This window comes from Aspergillus steynii (assembly GCF_002849105.1).
Source record: "Aspergillus steynii IBT 23096 chromosome Unknown P170scaffold_3, whole genome shotgun sequence".
Taxonomy (NCBI): Eukaryota; Fungi; Ascomycota; class Eurotiomycetes; order Eurotiales; family Aspergillaceae; genus Aspergillus; species Aspergillus steynii.
Window position 1 is genome coordinate 2,719,000 of NW_020194400.1, and position 16,238 is coordinate 2,735,237.

General features: G+C 53.2%; 3 protein-coding genes across 3 annotated transcripts; 2 read left to right on the forward strand and 1 right to left on the reverse strand.

Annotated features, from left to right (window-relative positions):
- Positions 1 to 36: 36 nt before the first annotated feature.
- Positions 37 to 2,993, reverse strand: chs3 (putative chitin synthase activator (Chs3)). The gene is made up of 4 exons (XM_024849053.1): positions 2,869 to 2,993; positions 664 to 2,808; positions 402 to 608; positions 37 to 345 (listed from the first exon to the last, which is right to left on the reverse strand). Exons 2-4 carry the CDS (start codon positions 2,495 to 2,497, stop codon positions 317 to 319), a joined length of 2,070 nt encoding a protein of 689 aa, XP_024706062.1. The 5' UTR covers positions 2,498 to 2,808; positions 2,869 to 2,993; the 3' UTR covers positions 37 to 316.
- A 4,647-nt stretch (positions 2,994 to 7,640) lies between these two features.
- Positions 7,641 to 11,274, forward strand: chsF (chitin synthase CHS3; the record flags this gene model as incomplete). The annotated part of the gene is made up of 2 exons (XM_024844075.1): positions 7,641 to 11,136; positions 11,192 to 11,274. 2 exons carry the CDS (start codon positions 7,641 to 7,643, stop codon positions 11,272 to 11,274), a joined length of 3,579 nt encoding a protein of 1,192 aa, XP_024706063.1.
- Positions 11,275 to 13,428: 2,154 nt separating this feature from the next.
- P170DRAFT_435940 (WD40 repeat domain-containing protein) lies at positions 13,429 to 15,116 on the forward strand. Its single transcript, XM_024849054.1, has one exon. The coding sequence runs from the start codon at positions 13,520 to 13,522 to the stop codon at positions 14,873 to 14,875; it is 1,356 nt and encodes a 451-aa protein (XP_024706064.1). The 5' UTR covers positions 13,429 to 13,519; the 3' UTR covers positions 14,876 to 15,116.
- Positions 15,117 to 16,238: the final 1,122 nt, after the last annotated feature.

Consider the following 16,238-nt stretch of genomic DNA (forward strand, 5'->3'; position numbering starts at 1 on the left):
TACTCAAGGAACTGAGCACAGTCGGAGACTGACACTGCATGTTTCACCGTGAACCATTATGATGTATCAGTTGAGGCCAGGCTTCTCTTTGTTTCACTCGCTGACAGCATCTGCCAACAGATCGACCACCAAATCTCAGTATGTTCAGTCAATTCATTCCTATACAAAAATACATCCGATGCGACCGGTCAACGGACCGTCAAGTCCGTACTATTATGCATTATCCCCGGAGATGTCGCTCAAAACGCCGTAATTCAAAATCGCTGGATAAACAACTTGACCAAAATCCCTGACTGGAACTAGCTGCAGGAGCCGGCTAAAAAAGGCCGAATCGCTTCTTGCCCTCTGTTATCACCGTTAGCCTGCTGATCGGCTCGACAATCATGCACAAGCGAACTCACCCTTCTTCCCCTTTTGTCCCTGACCGGCGGCCTGCGTGGGATCCACCCCCTCGGCCGCCGCTCGAATCGCTGCAATTCGATGCGTCGCTCGCGTATCGCCCTGCTCGGCCGCTTTCACATACCACACGTTGGCCTCCAACGGGTCGCGACGGCATCCAATGCCCATCTCGGTGAAATAGCCAACGGCGTATTGCGCCTTGGTGAGATCTGTCGGTGGGTACCATGTCAGCTGTGTTCTCGAATAAAATGTCAGTCAACTTACCCAGATCGGCGGCTCGTTTAGCCCATTCATACGCCTCGTTCTCGTCCTTGTCGAGCACGGGCTCCGCCCCCACCAGGTACCATGCACAGAGCGCCATCATCGCGTACGGGTGTCCGCCTTGTGCCGCGCCCGTGTAGAAGTGAATGCTCAGAGCGGGATCCCGCGGACAGTTCAACTTCCCATGCTCGTAGGCATCGCCTAGCCGGTAGCTCGCCTCGACATGTCCCAGGTCGGCCGACTTGGTGAACAGCTGCGCGGCATACGACGGGTCGGGGAAGACGTCGTCACCGTACCCCGATTCGTGCATCAGTCCCAGCTCATAGGGCGCCGTGTTGTACTGCCGGTCCGACGACTCCGTCGCTCGCTTCAGCCATTTCACGCCTTCTCGGTAGCGCACTCCCAGGCCCATGTCACCGGCAAGACAGGCCTTGGCCATGCGCAACATGGCACCCGGATGGTTCTTGGATGCGGCCTGCCGATAGAATTGCTGAGCTCGCGCCGCCTCGACACGAGTACCCCAGCCAAATTCGTAGCAAAGCGCCGTTCGGTAGCACGCCTCCACGTGGCCGTGCTTGCTGGCGGCAAGAAAAAGGGTGAAGGCGCGGTCGGGATCTTCCTTACCCTTGCCGAACAGCCCCGATGCGTAGCCATCGGCCAGGTAGTACTGCGCGAACGGGTAGCTGCGGTCGGACAGACGTTGCAGAATCGACTTGGCTTCTTTCAGCAGGCTGGCACGAGTGATCTCAGATCCCTTCCGGCCATACACCTGCGCTACCCCGTCCAGGTCCTCCGGCATTTCCAACATGGCATTGACCATGAAGATGGCGAATTCATACTGGATGGCCGAGTCATCGGTTTTCTTCACGTTGGCCAGGTACATGTCAAAGGTTTGCTTATGGCTCAGCAAGGATGCATTGTTGCCGACAGACGCTTGCAACTGCGCATTGCCGAATTGCGCCGGTGCAGGGCCGGGCTGCGGGTAGGGTGTGTTGAGAAGATCAACAAAGGAGACCGGTCGAACGTCCGGAGATGAGGTGGAGTGTCGAGAGGAGGAGCGCGCATGAAGGTACGGAGATCCGTGAGGAGATCCACCCATGTCGGACGCCACGGAATACGCCGAGCGCGGCCGGGACGATCGAGCGTGATGAGCCGACAGATGCCCATTGCTCGCGGCATTCTCAGTCGGTAAGTCCGCTTTGGGCTGGTAGGGACGGTGGTGGTAATGCAGGGGCTCTGGTTCCGGCTCCTCTACATCATCTGACACCTGATCGACACTATCCAAGCTGCCCCGAGAGGAGCTGTTGTGACTTGCGCTGGGGGCGCCTTGATCCAACGACGACCCGCTGGCATTGATCAGGATCTTAGGTTCATCCTTACCACGGGGCTCTACCACCGACCACGAGCCACTGCTGCCTGGGGTGTGTCCATGCGCTGGCGCCTGCGGGAGGTGTGGTGGTGGCGGCGGCGGGGCGTCATCAGAGTCTTGATTATCATGCGTCTGGGGCGAGTCCTCCACGGCCAATTTGGAGAACGCCCCCGTCGGCAGCGGAGGAACGTCATAATCGTCGGGGAAATTGTCGACGGTTTTGTTGGACACCGGGGCCAGGGTGGCATCCTCGGCGGGGTTCGAGACATGCCGGTCCTCTGCGACGTGGTCTGTCAACGGGACCGAGGCAGTAGGAGATTTCCGACCAAAGCCCAAACTCAACGGCCTCTTGTGAAAGGTCCGCGGGGTCGATTGGTGATGAGGGGAGGCCGGGGGTGAAGACCGCAGGTAAACCGGAGGAGGGGAAGTGACAGGTTGCGGATATCCGCCTGCACTGGGGCTGGCCATCTTGTTCTTTCGTTTCCTTCAACTCGATCGGGGTTGTGAGATAGAGGTACGTCACGTCCGACCAACTTTGCAACCGTGGATCTAGATCGACGCAGAAGTAGACACGGTGAAGAGGGTGGTAGGTTATGGCATTGACGAGGAGGTTCGTGGGGTGAGATTCTATGCGCCGTAGATGAGGATTGGAACGAGTGAGATGGGAGGTGAGCAGTTATCGGGTCGATTATGTCTCGGACTGTCGGACAAGTCGAAGGCGGAAATCGATAGGTTATGGAGTCGTGGACCGTGGAGAACTGGAGGAATTCGGGATCCACCTGATAACGATTAATCGATTAGATTCGATGATGACTGAAGCCTAGGAAAGTATTGCCTACCGCAAGGATAAGAACGAAAGGAGGGGGTGTCAAACGAGAGACAATAACGAGGGAGAGTCAGAGAGTCAGAGGGGAAAGAGAAACGACCGGTGACCGCAGACGACGGCGAGGGAATTGGACGGCTGAAGAGAAGAAGAAGAGCAGAAGAGACAAAAAGTGGATTCAAGAGGATCGGGCGGAGTGGCCTCAGGCGCCGAGGCGGCACTAGCGATACGGTATCGGCGGTACGGTACGGTCTGGTAATACGCGGGGGCCATCACCGTTACATTCTATGCTATTGGATCTAATATCAGAAACTACCAGTAGTTCTTGGTGGCTCTGATCTGATATTATTTCGTTGCACTGTTTTGGTTTCATTTCTTTCACCTTCATGTACCCTTCATTTGACACAGTCACAATTTGTGATCGAATCGCTGTTCTCAGCCTGAGGACATATATCCTTTCCTGTCGTCTTCCAAACATAAAGTAAATATATAAAGCAGTCTACCTATAAGCATCTCCCATATAGCACAGATGCTGTGATATGCTAAATCATGCCAGATTTGAAGACTCGAGGTGAAAACACGCAACAAGGCAGATGTTGGCAAAGTAGGAAAGCTGCTACGTTTTAATGTAACAAGTCCAGTCGTTTGGACCCTGGGATGCAATCCAGCCTTAAGAAGAAAGTAACCAACTCGGAGATACAGTAGGACAGTTTCAAAGCGTTGTAGCTCAAGGAAATGGAACAGAGCTGGTAGGCGACATTGGAAGTGCTGAAGCAATCCTCCAGGATAGAGGACGTCTGACGTTTAATTTACGTTAACATACTGTAGCGGAGTTCTCCGACCCCAGAGTTGTGACGCCAGCTGGCACCGTGGTATGATCTATGGGGGCTGAGATCGAAAGGTAATCATCGTGGGACACAAATTATACGAAGAGAAATATGCCTAACGCGCTGGCCACCCCCCAGCAAACCCAATCGAGTGAATATTCTTCTTGTGGCAGAAATTAGCGACAGAGAGCCTCAACTCATCCCGCAATCAATTCGCAATACGAGGACACTCCTAGCCAGACCAGGGTCCGAGGTGAGTGAGTGGTTGTCTAAGCGCCGTTCGGATCCAGCATTCATCTCCAGTCGATACAACGAGATCGAAATTCTGACCTCGGTAGTCATGGTGATCTATTGTTTGGCAATTCGGACCGGACCAAAGAAAGCCCCAGAAAGGAACCAAGAACGTTACTGGCTCGTCGTGCCCTCGTACAGATGCCATCGTTTTGTCGTCATATCGGTCGGCATTGCAATTGTGCGACTCTTCATGCCAAGCAAGGCAAAGAAGCATTCCTGTTGATCGCAGACCCAGGATACCCTGATCGTCATGCCGGGGTAGAGATCACAGTGGATACTTAATCTGACAGACACTCCGGATACACACATTCTTCATCGTAACGCCCGCATTCCAAGCTGTCAGCCCAAAACGTGGCTGACCACCGTCAGAAACGGAGGAGCCTGCATTCCAAGTAGCCCCGCCACGTTGGAGATGGCATCATGATTGCCTGGAGTGAGCTCACCGCGATTATGAAGGTGGGAGAGTTTCCATCGCATCGAGACATGTCTCGGAAGGTATCTGGACCAGAGGATGAGTATCGTAAGGTACGGAAAAGACGCAAAGTCAAATCTACGAAGGACGTGCAGAGCTGCATAGTCATTCTCACCGATGGTGCATGGACAAGGCTGAGGCTGCGTGCATGCGAGTTCGGCCAGAAGTATCGCTACCGCATGATAAAATATGGGTACAAGCGACCTCGCAGATTGTTGGATGAGAAGGGCTCGAATCTTGGTTGTGCGGCTCGAACAAGTATTCGATAACTACACGAAGGGCTCTTCGTCCGTATTTGCTCGGTACGTGCAGAATGATGGCCGCGCTAGTTATGTGTTTAGGCTGACAGAATATGTAGGATACAAAGGTTTTGGTCCCCTTTTGGCGTTCCTTTATTGGGCATCAAGGGGGCAAAGTGACTCAGCCGGTGCGCAGACAGAGTCAGAGCAGTTTACTCGTACCTTTGTCTTTTTTCACTTCTACAGCGTATGTCTTTCGCAGATTACAGTATGATATATCAACATGAAATAATACCATGGTACAGTTTCATAAATCAAAGAGTATTCCCCATTTCGACGCATAAGACATCGGCATCGTGGCGTGCTTGGATCTAATTGGCTTTGTCTGAAAATAGCAGCAGATGAATGTAGCGGGCTGCAGCCACGGAGAAGTGCTACCGCCGGCCTTTGCCGCTAGTCATGTCAGATGAGCTACTGGGTTTTAGTCGAGTTGCACCGCTAGTGAGAGGTAGACTCCTAGTCTCGTACTCTGGTGGTAACTGTTACGGGGAAATAAGGGCTCGGTTTCGTGAGATGCCTATGCAATGCGTACCTGGGATGGAATCCAATCTCGTGGGTTTGTAGTAAACTGTTTTGTGTTACGAAGTTCTTCGAATGCGATTGCTTATAGTGTTGACATCATCTTCCTGGAGGAGACATGGAAACATCCCGTATTCAGAGGGTGAATAATCGATGACATGGCCTGCAGTGCGAATCTGGGGCACCCTGATTTTACAGCACCTGGCTAGTACTTGATATCATGGCGGAGATGTGCAAGGAGCATCTTACGTGTGGCGTAGTATGCCTCAAGCTCTACTTCCACTATACAAAGAGAGCATCGAGCTTCCCGTACCCTTAAGGTTTGAGGAGTAGTACCAGATTACTCCAAACTCAGCCAGGAACCCTAATTCTAATAGCCTTTCGGCTGCTCCGCGACGTTAAGACTTGGTCATACTACTGACTGTCTGCCTTGAGACTCTTCTGAAGTTGATTGGTGATGAAATGATATTGGAGTCCAGATATAGCGAATCATGATGCTTCAACTGCCCTGCTTGGTGACAGGGTCACAGCTTTTGGTCTTTTGTATATGGATGCCCTCTCATTCTCTCCGTTATGATGGCTACTATGGGGTGTTCCCCCGGAAAGCTTTGGCTAAGTGTCAATAGAGAAGCCATGTTGGGTGTACTAACCAAAGAGAAGCTATTGAATAATTCGTACTCTGTAAGAATAGATATTTTGTATTTTATTTTATTTTATTTTGATCTATAAAAGCACATTACGCCATGTTTCTGCCAAAGTCAGATTTGCTGCGGAAGAGAAGTTCAGACTGTAACGTATTTGATACCATATGGCCGATACGCAGTACAATGCACATAAGGCGACGTTCCAGCCTAATGGATGCATGTGTAATGTGGAAGGAAAACCATAGGGAAGAACCATGGTAGCTGCCAGCCAACTGTTCACTGTCCATAGGTTCCTAGATCTCGCTGCGATACTATTTATAGCCGTTGGCATGTCTAAGACGGCGGACCTGGAGTGTCAAGGCACGGTCTGTCTTCATGTCAGCCTGTTACCCCGTGATTCAGCTGACTGATCTGGGAGCTCTTACGGTCACGGCAGAAGTTCTCCGCATTGCCAGTCCGGAGCATCAACGCAAAGGAGGAGGATTAAGTTTTAACCTTCAAAATTGAGATCAGAGGGGCAACCGAGGTGGTGGGGCCCATGTGAGACATTGGGTTGCTCGTGACTGGTCGGTTATTTTCGGCCGTTAGCCTGATACGGCCTAGCCGGTCTGGACGCGGAACGGCAGCCAATCAAGAGACGAGGACCGACCGGGGCCCGAACCTTTTAATTGATCCGTGAGCCCGGCCGAGTGACTTCCATTGGTGGGGAGGGATCTAGCCCCGACCGATTGCCCCTAGCGACGAGGCACATGGATGGCACCGTACTAGGTGTATTCTATCCCGTCCTTTGTTATGGGCGCAATTTTGCCATCGCTTCGATTTCTCTGGACGATTGTTCGGCGCTGCCAAATTCTCGACCTTTTTTAGCTTCCTTCCTGGTGAAATAACCCACCGGTGACATCCCTCCGCTGTCTCCTCAAGTCCCTCTCCCGCACGCATTGACGTACCTTCGCATGTAGATAACTCCCGAATGAGAGGTATCTTGTACATGCGCCGGAGCTTTTCTTTCTTCTTTGATTTTTTTTATATACCCCTGCAGCCGAGGGCAAATCACACCTCGTCAAATAAAATACTCGGTTCGGTAGGTGGTTATTTTCAGGCACGGTCACCGGTTCCTACGTCTCCTAGTCGTTCCTAGTGTTTTGCACCACAACCCGATCATGTACTGTATCACGCCAACTCCGCTCGGCACCATCTCAATCGCCTCCCGCTGATGCTCCCTTTCTTCTTTTCTCCCTCCCCCTTCTTCGAGACCCCCTCGAAATCTCCGCTCGGCGCATTCCTGGAATCTTCAAGATCCCACTGGTGATATTCTACTGGCTGCCACTCAACTCTTATCGCTCGCTTTGTTTGTCCGCAGTTTCAGTGCAGAGTGCTCTATCTCGTTATCTAACCATCTTCCAGTCTTGGACCACAGACCACGCCATTCCACGCGATCGCTCAGGTTTGATCCACCGGTGCCTAGTTCGCACCCTGACTGAATCGCTTGGATACTGCCATCGCCGGCAAGAGTTCAAAGAGAACGTTACCTTGAGTGGAAACACAGCCATCTATCGCATCGCTCGCCGGTTTCGTTGCATCAGCATCGTCGCCGATGCCATTATAATAATTAAACCGCCAAAAGCTATAGATTTCCCATACTTCATGGTCGCACTGGAATAAAGGTCAGTTCTTCATGGCCAGGCGATGTTTGGTTTTTCGCTGACTCTGCTACTCGTACTAGCTGTTGGACCATGTCTTTGCCTCAACGGCCGGGGAAGGCCTCCCCGCGACGAGATGAACAGTCCGCCTTTCGTGAATCCTCGCGACGCCGAAGACGAGACCCCGAGACCGGCGCCCTGAATGAATCGTTATCAAGCCCGCCGGCGTCGCATCGCCATCACCACCGTCGTCATCGTTCGCACAGCTCTCGGAGGAAGAAAGATTACGACGAAGAGAGAGTCGATGCGGGGGAGGACCTGAGACGGAAAAAGAGCTTCGTGAAGCCGGAACGAACCCGGGTCGATCAGTCCCACCCCAACTATCACTACCGCCAGCGATCCCAGAACATGCCGACACAGCCTTCGACAACGGGACATGAGCCTTTGATGGAAGACGAAGACCAGGCGGATACCCCGAGCTCCCGGAGCGTGGAATACAAGAGCAAAGATGGCATGTATGGAAACGTCAACAAGCCGATGGAGCGGGCTCCCAGCCGAAAACATACGAAAAAGAGGCGACACACCCGGAAGATTTCGAAGAGAGCGGCTGCAGCGGAGAGAGAGCGACAAAGGGCGATGGAGCAGGTTCGGCCTCCCAGCCTCTGGACTACGTATTGCGCTATTATCACGTTTTGGGCGCCCGATTGCATCATGCGATGCTTCGGGATGCCGCAAAAGGCGCAGCGGAGTGCATGGCGGGAGAAGATCGGGCTCATCAGTATCATTCTGCTCATCGCGGCATTCGTCGGTTTCTTGACTTTTGGTTTTACGGCCACCGTGTGTGGAACACCGCCTACTCGACTGAAGATCAATAAGGTGAGCAGCGGCTACATGATATTCCACGGGACGGCCTACGACCTGTCTAAATCGACCCATCCGACTGCCACCGGTATCCCTCCGGATACGAATGTTCTCTATGACCTCCCTCACAAGTACAGCGGACAAGATGGAAGTTTCTTCTTCCAGCAGGTCAACGGGGCCTGCAAAGGGCTTATCACGACCACCAAAGATTCGGACATCCCCACGAATTCCAAAGGCGAACTTGGCTGGTACTTTCCGTGCGCACCGTTCAACCAGGACGGGTCGTCGAAGCCAAACTACACCGAATCATACTACACTGGTTGGGCCTGTCACACGTCTGGTGAGGCTAGGAAGTCATTCTACAGTCTCAAAGGCTCAGGGGATGTATATTTCACATGGGAAGACACAAGAAACAAGAGCCGAAACTTGGTGGTGTACTCTGGCAACGTTCTCGACCTCGATCTGTTGCAGTGGCTGGACACCTCGCAAGTCAAGTACCCGGCCAAATTCGACGAGCTGCGTGAGAACCCGGATGTGCGCGGAGTCGACTTGACTTACTACCTGCAGAGCGGGGAAGACAAGAAGATTGGCAAGTGCTTGTCCCAGATCGTGAAAGTAGGGAGTATCGACACCGACACAGTTGGATGTATTGCGTCCAAGGTCGTCCTGTACGTGTCGCTGATTTTCATTCTCTCGATTGTCATCGTCAAATTCGCATTTGCCCTGCTGTTCCAGTGGTTCCTGGCACCTCGGTTTGCCGCGCAGAAAACGAGTATGAGCTCCGATCCCAAGACACGCAACCAGCAGATCGAAGACTGGTCGAACGATATCTACCGACCTGGTCCTCGCATTACGGATCCTGTGGCGGACCGTGCAAGCAAGCGAGCGAGCTTTCTGCCGACCACCTCTCGCTTCTCTAGCCCGTACACCGTGAGCAATGGTGGAAAGCAGCGGCCTCAATATGTCACAATGGCGAGCCAAAATTCGACCTCTCGATTGATCCCGAGCGGCAACTCTATGTACAAACTGAGTCACAACAGTAGCGGTGGCACACTGAGTGCAGACCCGTCGCGGCAAAACCCTACGGCCAGCCGAACAAGTTTAGTACAAGACTCTCGCTACTCGCATGCCATTCAGGAATCGGAGGGCCTCGGAGCTGCGGGATACATCCACGAAGCGGTCGTACCCCAGCCGCCGCCGGACTGGCAACCTTATGGATACCCCTTGGCACATGCCATGTGCTTGGTTACTTGTTACTCCGAAGGCGAAGATGGAATCCGCACCACTCTGGACTCCATTGCGACCACTGATTACCCGAACAGTCACAAAACCATCGTTGTCATCTGTGACGGTATGATCAAGGGTAAAGGAGAGGAATATTCCACCCCGGAGATTGTCTTGCGCATGATGCGGGACCCCGTGGTTCCTTTTGACGAGGTGCAGGGATTTTCTTACGTTGCGGTGGCTACCGGTTCCAAACGTCACAACATGGCCAAAGTCTACGCTGGATTTTATGACTACGGAGACACGTCGATTGTCCCGACCGAGAAGCAGCAACGCGTTCCGATGATGATCGTCGTCAAGAGCGGCACCCCGGCGGAGCAAACCCAGTCGAAGCCTGGCAACCGAGGCAAACGAGACAGTCAGATCATCCTGATGTCCTTCCTCCAGAAAGTGATGTTTGACGAGCGAATGACGGAGCTGGAGTTTGAGATGTTTAACGGACTCTGGAATGTCACCGGGATTCCGCCGGACTTTTACGAAGTGGTGCTCATGGTTGATGCCGATACCAAGGTCTTCCCGGACAGTTTGACCCATATGATCTCCGCGATGGTCAAGGATCCCGAGGTCATGGGCTTGTGCGGCGAGACGAAGATTGCCAACAAGACGGATAGCTGGGTGACGATGATTCAGGTGTTTGAATACTTTATCTCGCACCATCAGTCCAAATCGTTCGAGTCAGTCTTCGGTGGTGTCACTTGTTTGCCCGGTTGTTTCTCCATGTACCGCATCAAAGCGCCCAAAGGAGGCCAGAATTACTGGGTTCCCATCCTGGCCAACCCGGACGTGGTGGAGCATTACTCCGAGAACGTGGTGGATACGCTCCACAAGAAGAATTTGCTGCTGCTTGGTGAGGATCGATATCTGTCAACTTTGATGCTTCGAACATTCCCCAAGCGGAAACAGATCTTCGTGCCTCAGGCTGTCTGCAAGACCCAGGTGCCGGACCAGTTTATGGTGCTGCTGTCCCAGCGGCGTCGTTGGATCAACAGTACGGTGCACAACCTGATGGAACTTGTGCTGGTGCGCGACCTCTGCGGCACGTTCTGCTTCAGTATGCAGTTTGTGATTTTCATCGAACTCGTCGGAACGCTTGTCCTGCCCGCCGCCATCGCGTTTACCTTCTACGTCGTCATTTCTTCCATCGTCAAGAAGCCGGTGCAGGTCATCCCCCTGGTGCTGCTGGCGTTGATTCTGGGGCTTCCGGGTGTGCTGATCGTCGTGACGGCCCATCGGCTGGTATATGTGATGTGGATGCTGATCTACCTGATCTCGCTGCCCATCTGGAACTTTGTTCTTCCCACGTACTCGTTCTGGAAGTTCGATGATTTCAGTTGGGGCGACACGCGGAAGACGGCGGGCGAGAAGGACAAGGGTCACGAGGCGGGAGAGGGCGAGTTTGACAGCAGCAAGATCACTATGAAACGATGGAGAGATTTTGAAAAGGGTAGGTTTTGAATTTCATGGTTCTCGAGAACGACATTTGCTGACTTTTGATTTAGACCGTCGAATGAGAATGGCCGGATGGGGACAACCCACGGGCGGAAGATATTCGTCGCATTACGAACCGTACTCGGATTACTAGATGGGTGATCCAAATCTGTATCTTTTCTTTTTTCTTTTTCCCCCCTTCGATGGATAACGACTGGTTGATTTATTGCGTGATATTTTGCTTCTTGGACCGGGCATTTCGACCGCCGTATAGTATAGGATTGGCCGAGAGCTGTAATTATTCACCTTCGATGTATTTGTTGGCAGCGATGTATTTTTGTTTGATATGAGCTGGGATAGTCACGATTAGAACGAGACCTGATGAACGATAAGTCCAAGTATTCCAGTATAATCGTCAACATAATAGTCCTAACAATGGCATAATATCCGAGATCCCTGGCGGCAGCGCAGGCTTGGCAGTCATGGGTGGTCCTTCATTCTTCTTCCTGCTGGCTGCTCTGACTAAGATTCTTCACCCAACCTGCATTCCTGCATTTCTGCTCTGGATCCAGGGATAAAGAATCGGTGGCCATGAATTGATTCCTGCAATTCCTCGATTCATGTGACCCGCACGTTCCCCTCGCCGTCTGACTAAGGCGGCATCCCGGAGACTCGTATGGCTTCCAATCTGCGCCGTCCTTTTCCCACGAGTTCCTCCTGACTCGGTCGCCTGCAGCCTCATCTGTTCCACTCTCACGTCCGTCGTGCTAAAAGGCAACCTCACATCCCCCAACTTGGGGAGGCGACCGACGCATTCTGCAACGTAAAGCTCTGTCTTTCTCCTCTCTTCCCCTCTTCCCTTCGCCTTCGTTCCTATATATCCCCTCCCTCCCCTCTTTTCCTTTCCCTTCGTTCGACCGCATGAGATGTGGCTTATTGCTCCTCTCCTGGTGACCCGACCCGATTGCCACCTCATCCCTCTCCCCCCCTCCTTGCTTCTCACCCCCGGATAACTGCATCCATAGTGCGACCACCACTCACCAAGAGCCGCAGGATTCCGGTTCCGACTGGGTGCTACTGGGATTCCAGCCTTCTAGTCCTAAACTGCGTGGGGGTTGGTGGGCGACGAATGCTGCGGGGGTGACCACGTGCAGGGCCAAGATCGATTCGAAGCAGAAGAAAAGAATCGGAAAAACGTGGACTCGGTTGTCTTTGGTGTCGCCGGTGCCAATCACCGCCCGCCGTCACTTTCGCACGGTCGCATTTGACCCTCGACTGGCTATTCGCACCCGCCTCTGGTCGCCTGCCATTGCCAACCTGACCGGAATGCCTGATCGGAGTGCATCGGAACCCCCGTGGTCACCCTCTTTTCGTGCTGGTGATCGCCCCTCCAGGCCTTCCGCCCCGTCCCACCGCAATGGTTCGGATATAGGCCAGTCCCGCCGGTCCTTCTCGCAGTCCGCTCGTGAAGATTTATCGTCGTCACCGCCGATAGATGATCCGCACTCTCCCTCCAGTCCAGGCCCAGCGGGTGGTGCCGGTGGCGTGACGTTGGACGGGAACTTCGACACGGACGCGGGCATCTCCGCCCTCATGGCAGTGTCGCAATATCCGAATGCCACCAGCAACGAGCCGAATTTTCTCTCCGTCTCGGAAGTGGTCAATGCCGTGATCGAGCGCGAGGAGTATTTCCGACCTGGAGGTACCCGCCACGGACAAGCCGCCGGAATGACCTCGTCCTCCCCGCCAACCGAGTTGTACATGTCGGATTCCGAGATGACGGACGCTTTGTCCGACCTGGGCGGCGTCCCGCTTGGCCCGCACGGCGCACACATAGGGCTGGATGGCCTGGTGCATCAGCTCATCGACAATGTCGCCGTGGGTCAGAGCATGTCGACCATCTCGGAGGATAGCGAGGACGACGAGGCCGAGGGGCTTTTTGACGACTACGAGGGGTCTTTTGTCGAGGAGCAACCGAATGGCCCTGAGATGCAAGACGACGACCTGGACGACACGCCCAAGTCCGATTCGGAAGACAGTATCGGTGGCGAATATGGGGAGGAGTATATCAACGATTCACCCTCTCGATTAGGCCCGACACCGCTATCCGACGTGGATTTTGACGATTTCTATCGAGGCATGGACCAAGGTTTTAGTACGCAGTTCACGGAAGATGCGGCCGCTCCCGCCCACGACGATCACAACTATTTCTCGGACGGGGAGGACCCGACGGATCCTCACCTGGCGCCCTCCATTGTACAGGGAACAAGTATGGGCTTCCGCCGTGCATCGATCGCTATGGCTGACAGTTTGCAATAGTTCACGAGCGAAATTTCAACATCGACCAATTTATCTCCCAGTGGGTCCACTCCTCCATTGCGGCGATCCCCAGCCTTCCTATGGCCCCGGCACCGTTACCGGCCAACCCTCTCGCCAACATCATCGGCTGGAACCCGCCGCAAAAGATCGTGCGACCGACTGCCTATGGCGGGGACTTTTACGACATTCAACAGATTCCGTGGTGGGAAGCACTACGGGTCAAACGCTCGGATGCGCGACACCTGCGAGACCAATGGTACAAGTCGTATCATAATCTGGAATATTCCAGTCACCGACACGGGATCAAACTCCCGCAGGAGGAGTTTTATTTTCGGGAGAAGTCCATGCACACTAGATTCAAGACCACCATTGAACATTTCCAACTGCGCAATCTGATGTCGGTCGCTGCCTACAATACGGTGCATTTCGCCCAGGAATCCAAGTTATATTCGTGGATCCCCGCCTACGACGACTTGACCTGTTTGATTGACCTGTCCCGGCCGTCCTTAGAGACCGGGTTCCAGGGTCCGGTCAAAATCTCCTCCATGAAGTCCGCGCACGAGGTGGCCATCGCGGGAGGGTTCATGGGAGAGTATGCTCTGCGATCTCCAGACGCCGAGGGCAGCGGTGCCTCTGGATTCGTCACTAAAGATCCGAACGGGATCACCAACCACATCGATGTCGTGCCCAGTCGAACGAACCGAGCGCCGATAGGAATCTTCGCGTCTAACGACCGGCATCTGCGGGTGCTGGATTGCGAGACCAACACCTTCGTGGCGGACCACGAGCTCTCGCGCGCCATCAACTGCACGGCCACATCTCCCGACGGGCGCCTGCGCGTGGTGATTGGCGACTCGCCGGACGCCTGGGTCGTCGAGGCGGACTCGGGGCGACCGGTGCACCCGCTGCGGGGGCATCGCGATTTCGGGTTCGCCTGCGCCTGGTCCCCGGACATGCGGCACATCGCCACCAGCAACCAGGACAAGACGGCCATCATCTGGGATGCACGCACGTGGCGGCCGCTGGAGAAGATCGAGTCCGACGTCGCGGGATACCGGTCGCTGCGATTCTCGCCCGTGGGCGGCGGCCCACGGACCCTGCTGATGTGCGAACCGGCCGACCGGATCTGCATCGTCAACGCGCAGACCTACCAGACGCGCCAAGTGCAGGACTTCTTCGGCGAGATCGGGGGAGCCGACTTCTCGGCCGACGGCAGTACGATCTGGGTGGCCAACGCGGACGAGCATTTCGGCGGGTTCATGCAGTACGAGCGACGGCAATGGGGGCAGCGGTACGGGGTGCGCGACCTTCCGACCGAGTGGCTGCGCGAGTCGGAATTGGACGAGGACGAGCGATGCGTGTTGAGCGAACGCGAACGGCAGATGCGCTTCTGGTGGAACCTGAGTGACGAGGAGCACGACGGGCTGATCTTGTAGTTGGTCGCAGACCTTCTCTACGGACCTACGGATCCGTGGCTTTATTTGCATGCATATTGTCTCTTGATTGTCTGTTTATTATGTTCATTGCATTTCCATGGGAGGATGATTGTTTCTACATTAGCGGTGATACCATATGATATTCTACCAGATGTTCTTGTTCGATGGGCTGTTCAACCTAGGGTTGATTGAGAAATGAAAACACCATTATATACGCGGTCATAAGATCGCTGCGGCAGAGCTGTCTGTAGAGTGTTGCTGAGAAGGATGAAAGTCTTACTACAATTGACTAGATATGCGAGTGGAGTTTAAACATAGATGGTACATGGTCTGGAATGAAGCTATTCAGTTTCAGAATATATATTCAGGTCAGCTATTCACTCTGTCCTAACCACAAACATCATATCTATAGATCTCTGACCTCCAAAGCCATGAAGCAATGAAACTCGACTCAAAACCTCCTCACCTCCCCCATCCTCGTCCGAAGCAAACACCATATCCAAGAACTCATGCCTCCTAACCGCGTCCTCAAAAGAAGGCACAACCTCCCCATCCGCAAACCTCTCATACATTATTCCCACACTCTGCGCCAGCAATGGAACATTCAGCTTATCATGCATCGGCACAGTCTCAATCTGATCCGATGCATAATCCTTCACCCGAATCTTATAGTCCGCCCCGGTATTAAACATGTTAGTACCCCGGTGACTCGAATCTACTCTTTTTCTCCAATAATATCCCACACAAGGCCATCTTCTTGCTCAAACGCCTCCCCACAAGTGTCTACTGCGGTGTCGTGTACGCGATTTCTACTCCTTCGAGTTCTTCCCTCTCTACAGAAACACCTAGAGCATGAACCTCGGCGAGATCGGCAGTGGGGATCATCATCCAGTTGATTTCGTCTATATCACGACGACTTGCCCGCAGTACACATTATTGTTCGGTGAAAGTGCGCTAGGTGGTGTTGCAGTGTGATCTGGGCGCAACCGCTGTCCTATAATCTGGGCGTGGCCTAGGAAATGTGTGGGAAACTCCCGGTATCCTAGGTAGGCATACCGGAATGTTCCTGCCAAGATAAGGTCATCCACAGCAATTTACCAGAGACCTCCTGAATTAAATAGGAATCTCTAGCAAGATCATAAGATATAAAATAAGGTCTTCTAGTGTATCTAGACTTTCTTTTTATTATTATCTTGATTATCAGAAATTAAATATTTTATTTAAAATAAATATAATATCTTATCTTATAATTCCTACAGGTTATAAGCCCAGAGACTTAATTAATTAAGTCTTTTATTTAGACCCCTAGAACCCTTATTTAGGGCCCTTAAAACAGATCTTGAAATAATTAACTATTTTTAAG

What these genes read in the sequence shown, in the direction of transcription:
- P170DRAFT_435940 (XM_024849054.1), top strand. Translation starts at nt 13,520, where the DNA reads ATGGCCCCGGCACCGTTACCGGCCAACCCTCTCGCCAACATCATCGGC.
- chs3 (XM_024849053.1), bottom strand. Translation starts at nt 2,497, where the DNA reads ATGGCCAGCCCCAGTGCAGGCGGATATCCGCAACCTGTCACTTCCCCT. An exon ending in TAAACGAGCCGCCGATCTGG is followed by an intron (nt 609 to 663) that starts GTAAGTTGACTG and finishes ACCCACCGACAG; the next exon opens with ATCTCACCAAGGCGCAATAC. An exon ending in GGGACAAAAGGGGAAGAAGG is followed by an intron (nt 346 to 401) that starts GTGAGTTCGCTT and finishes CGGTGATAACAG; the next exon opens with AGGGCAAGAAGCGATTCGGC.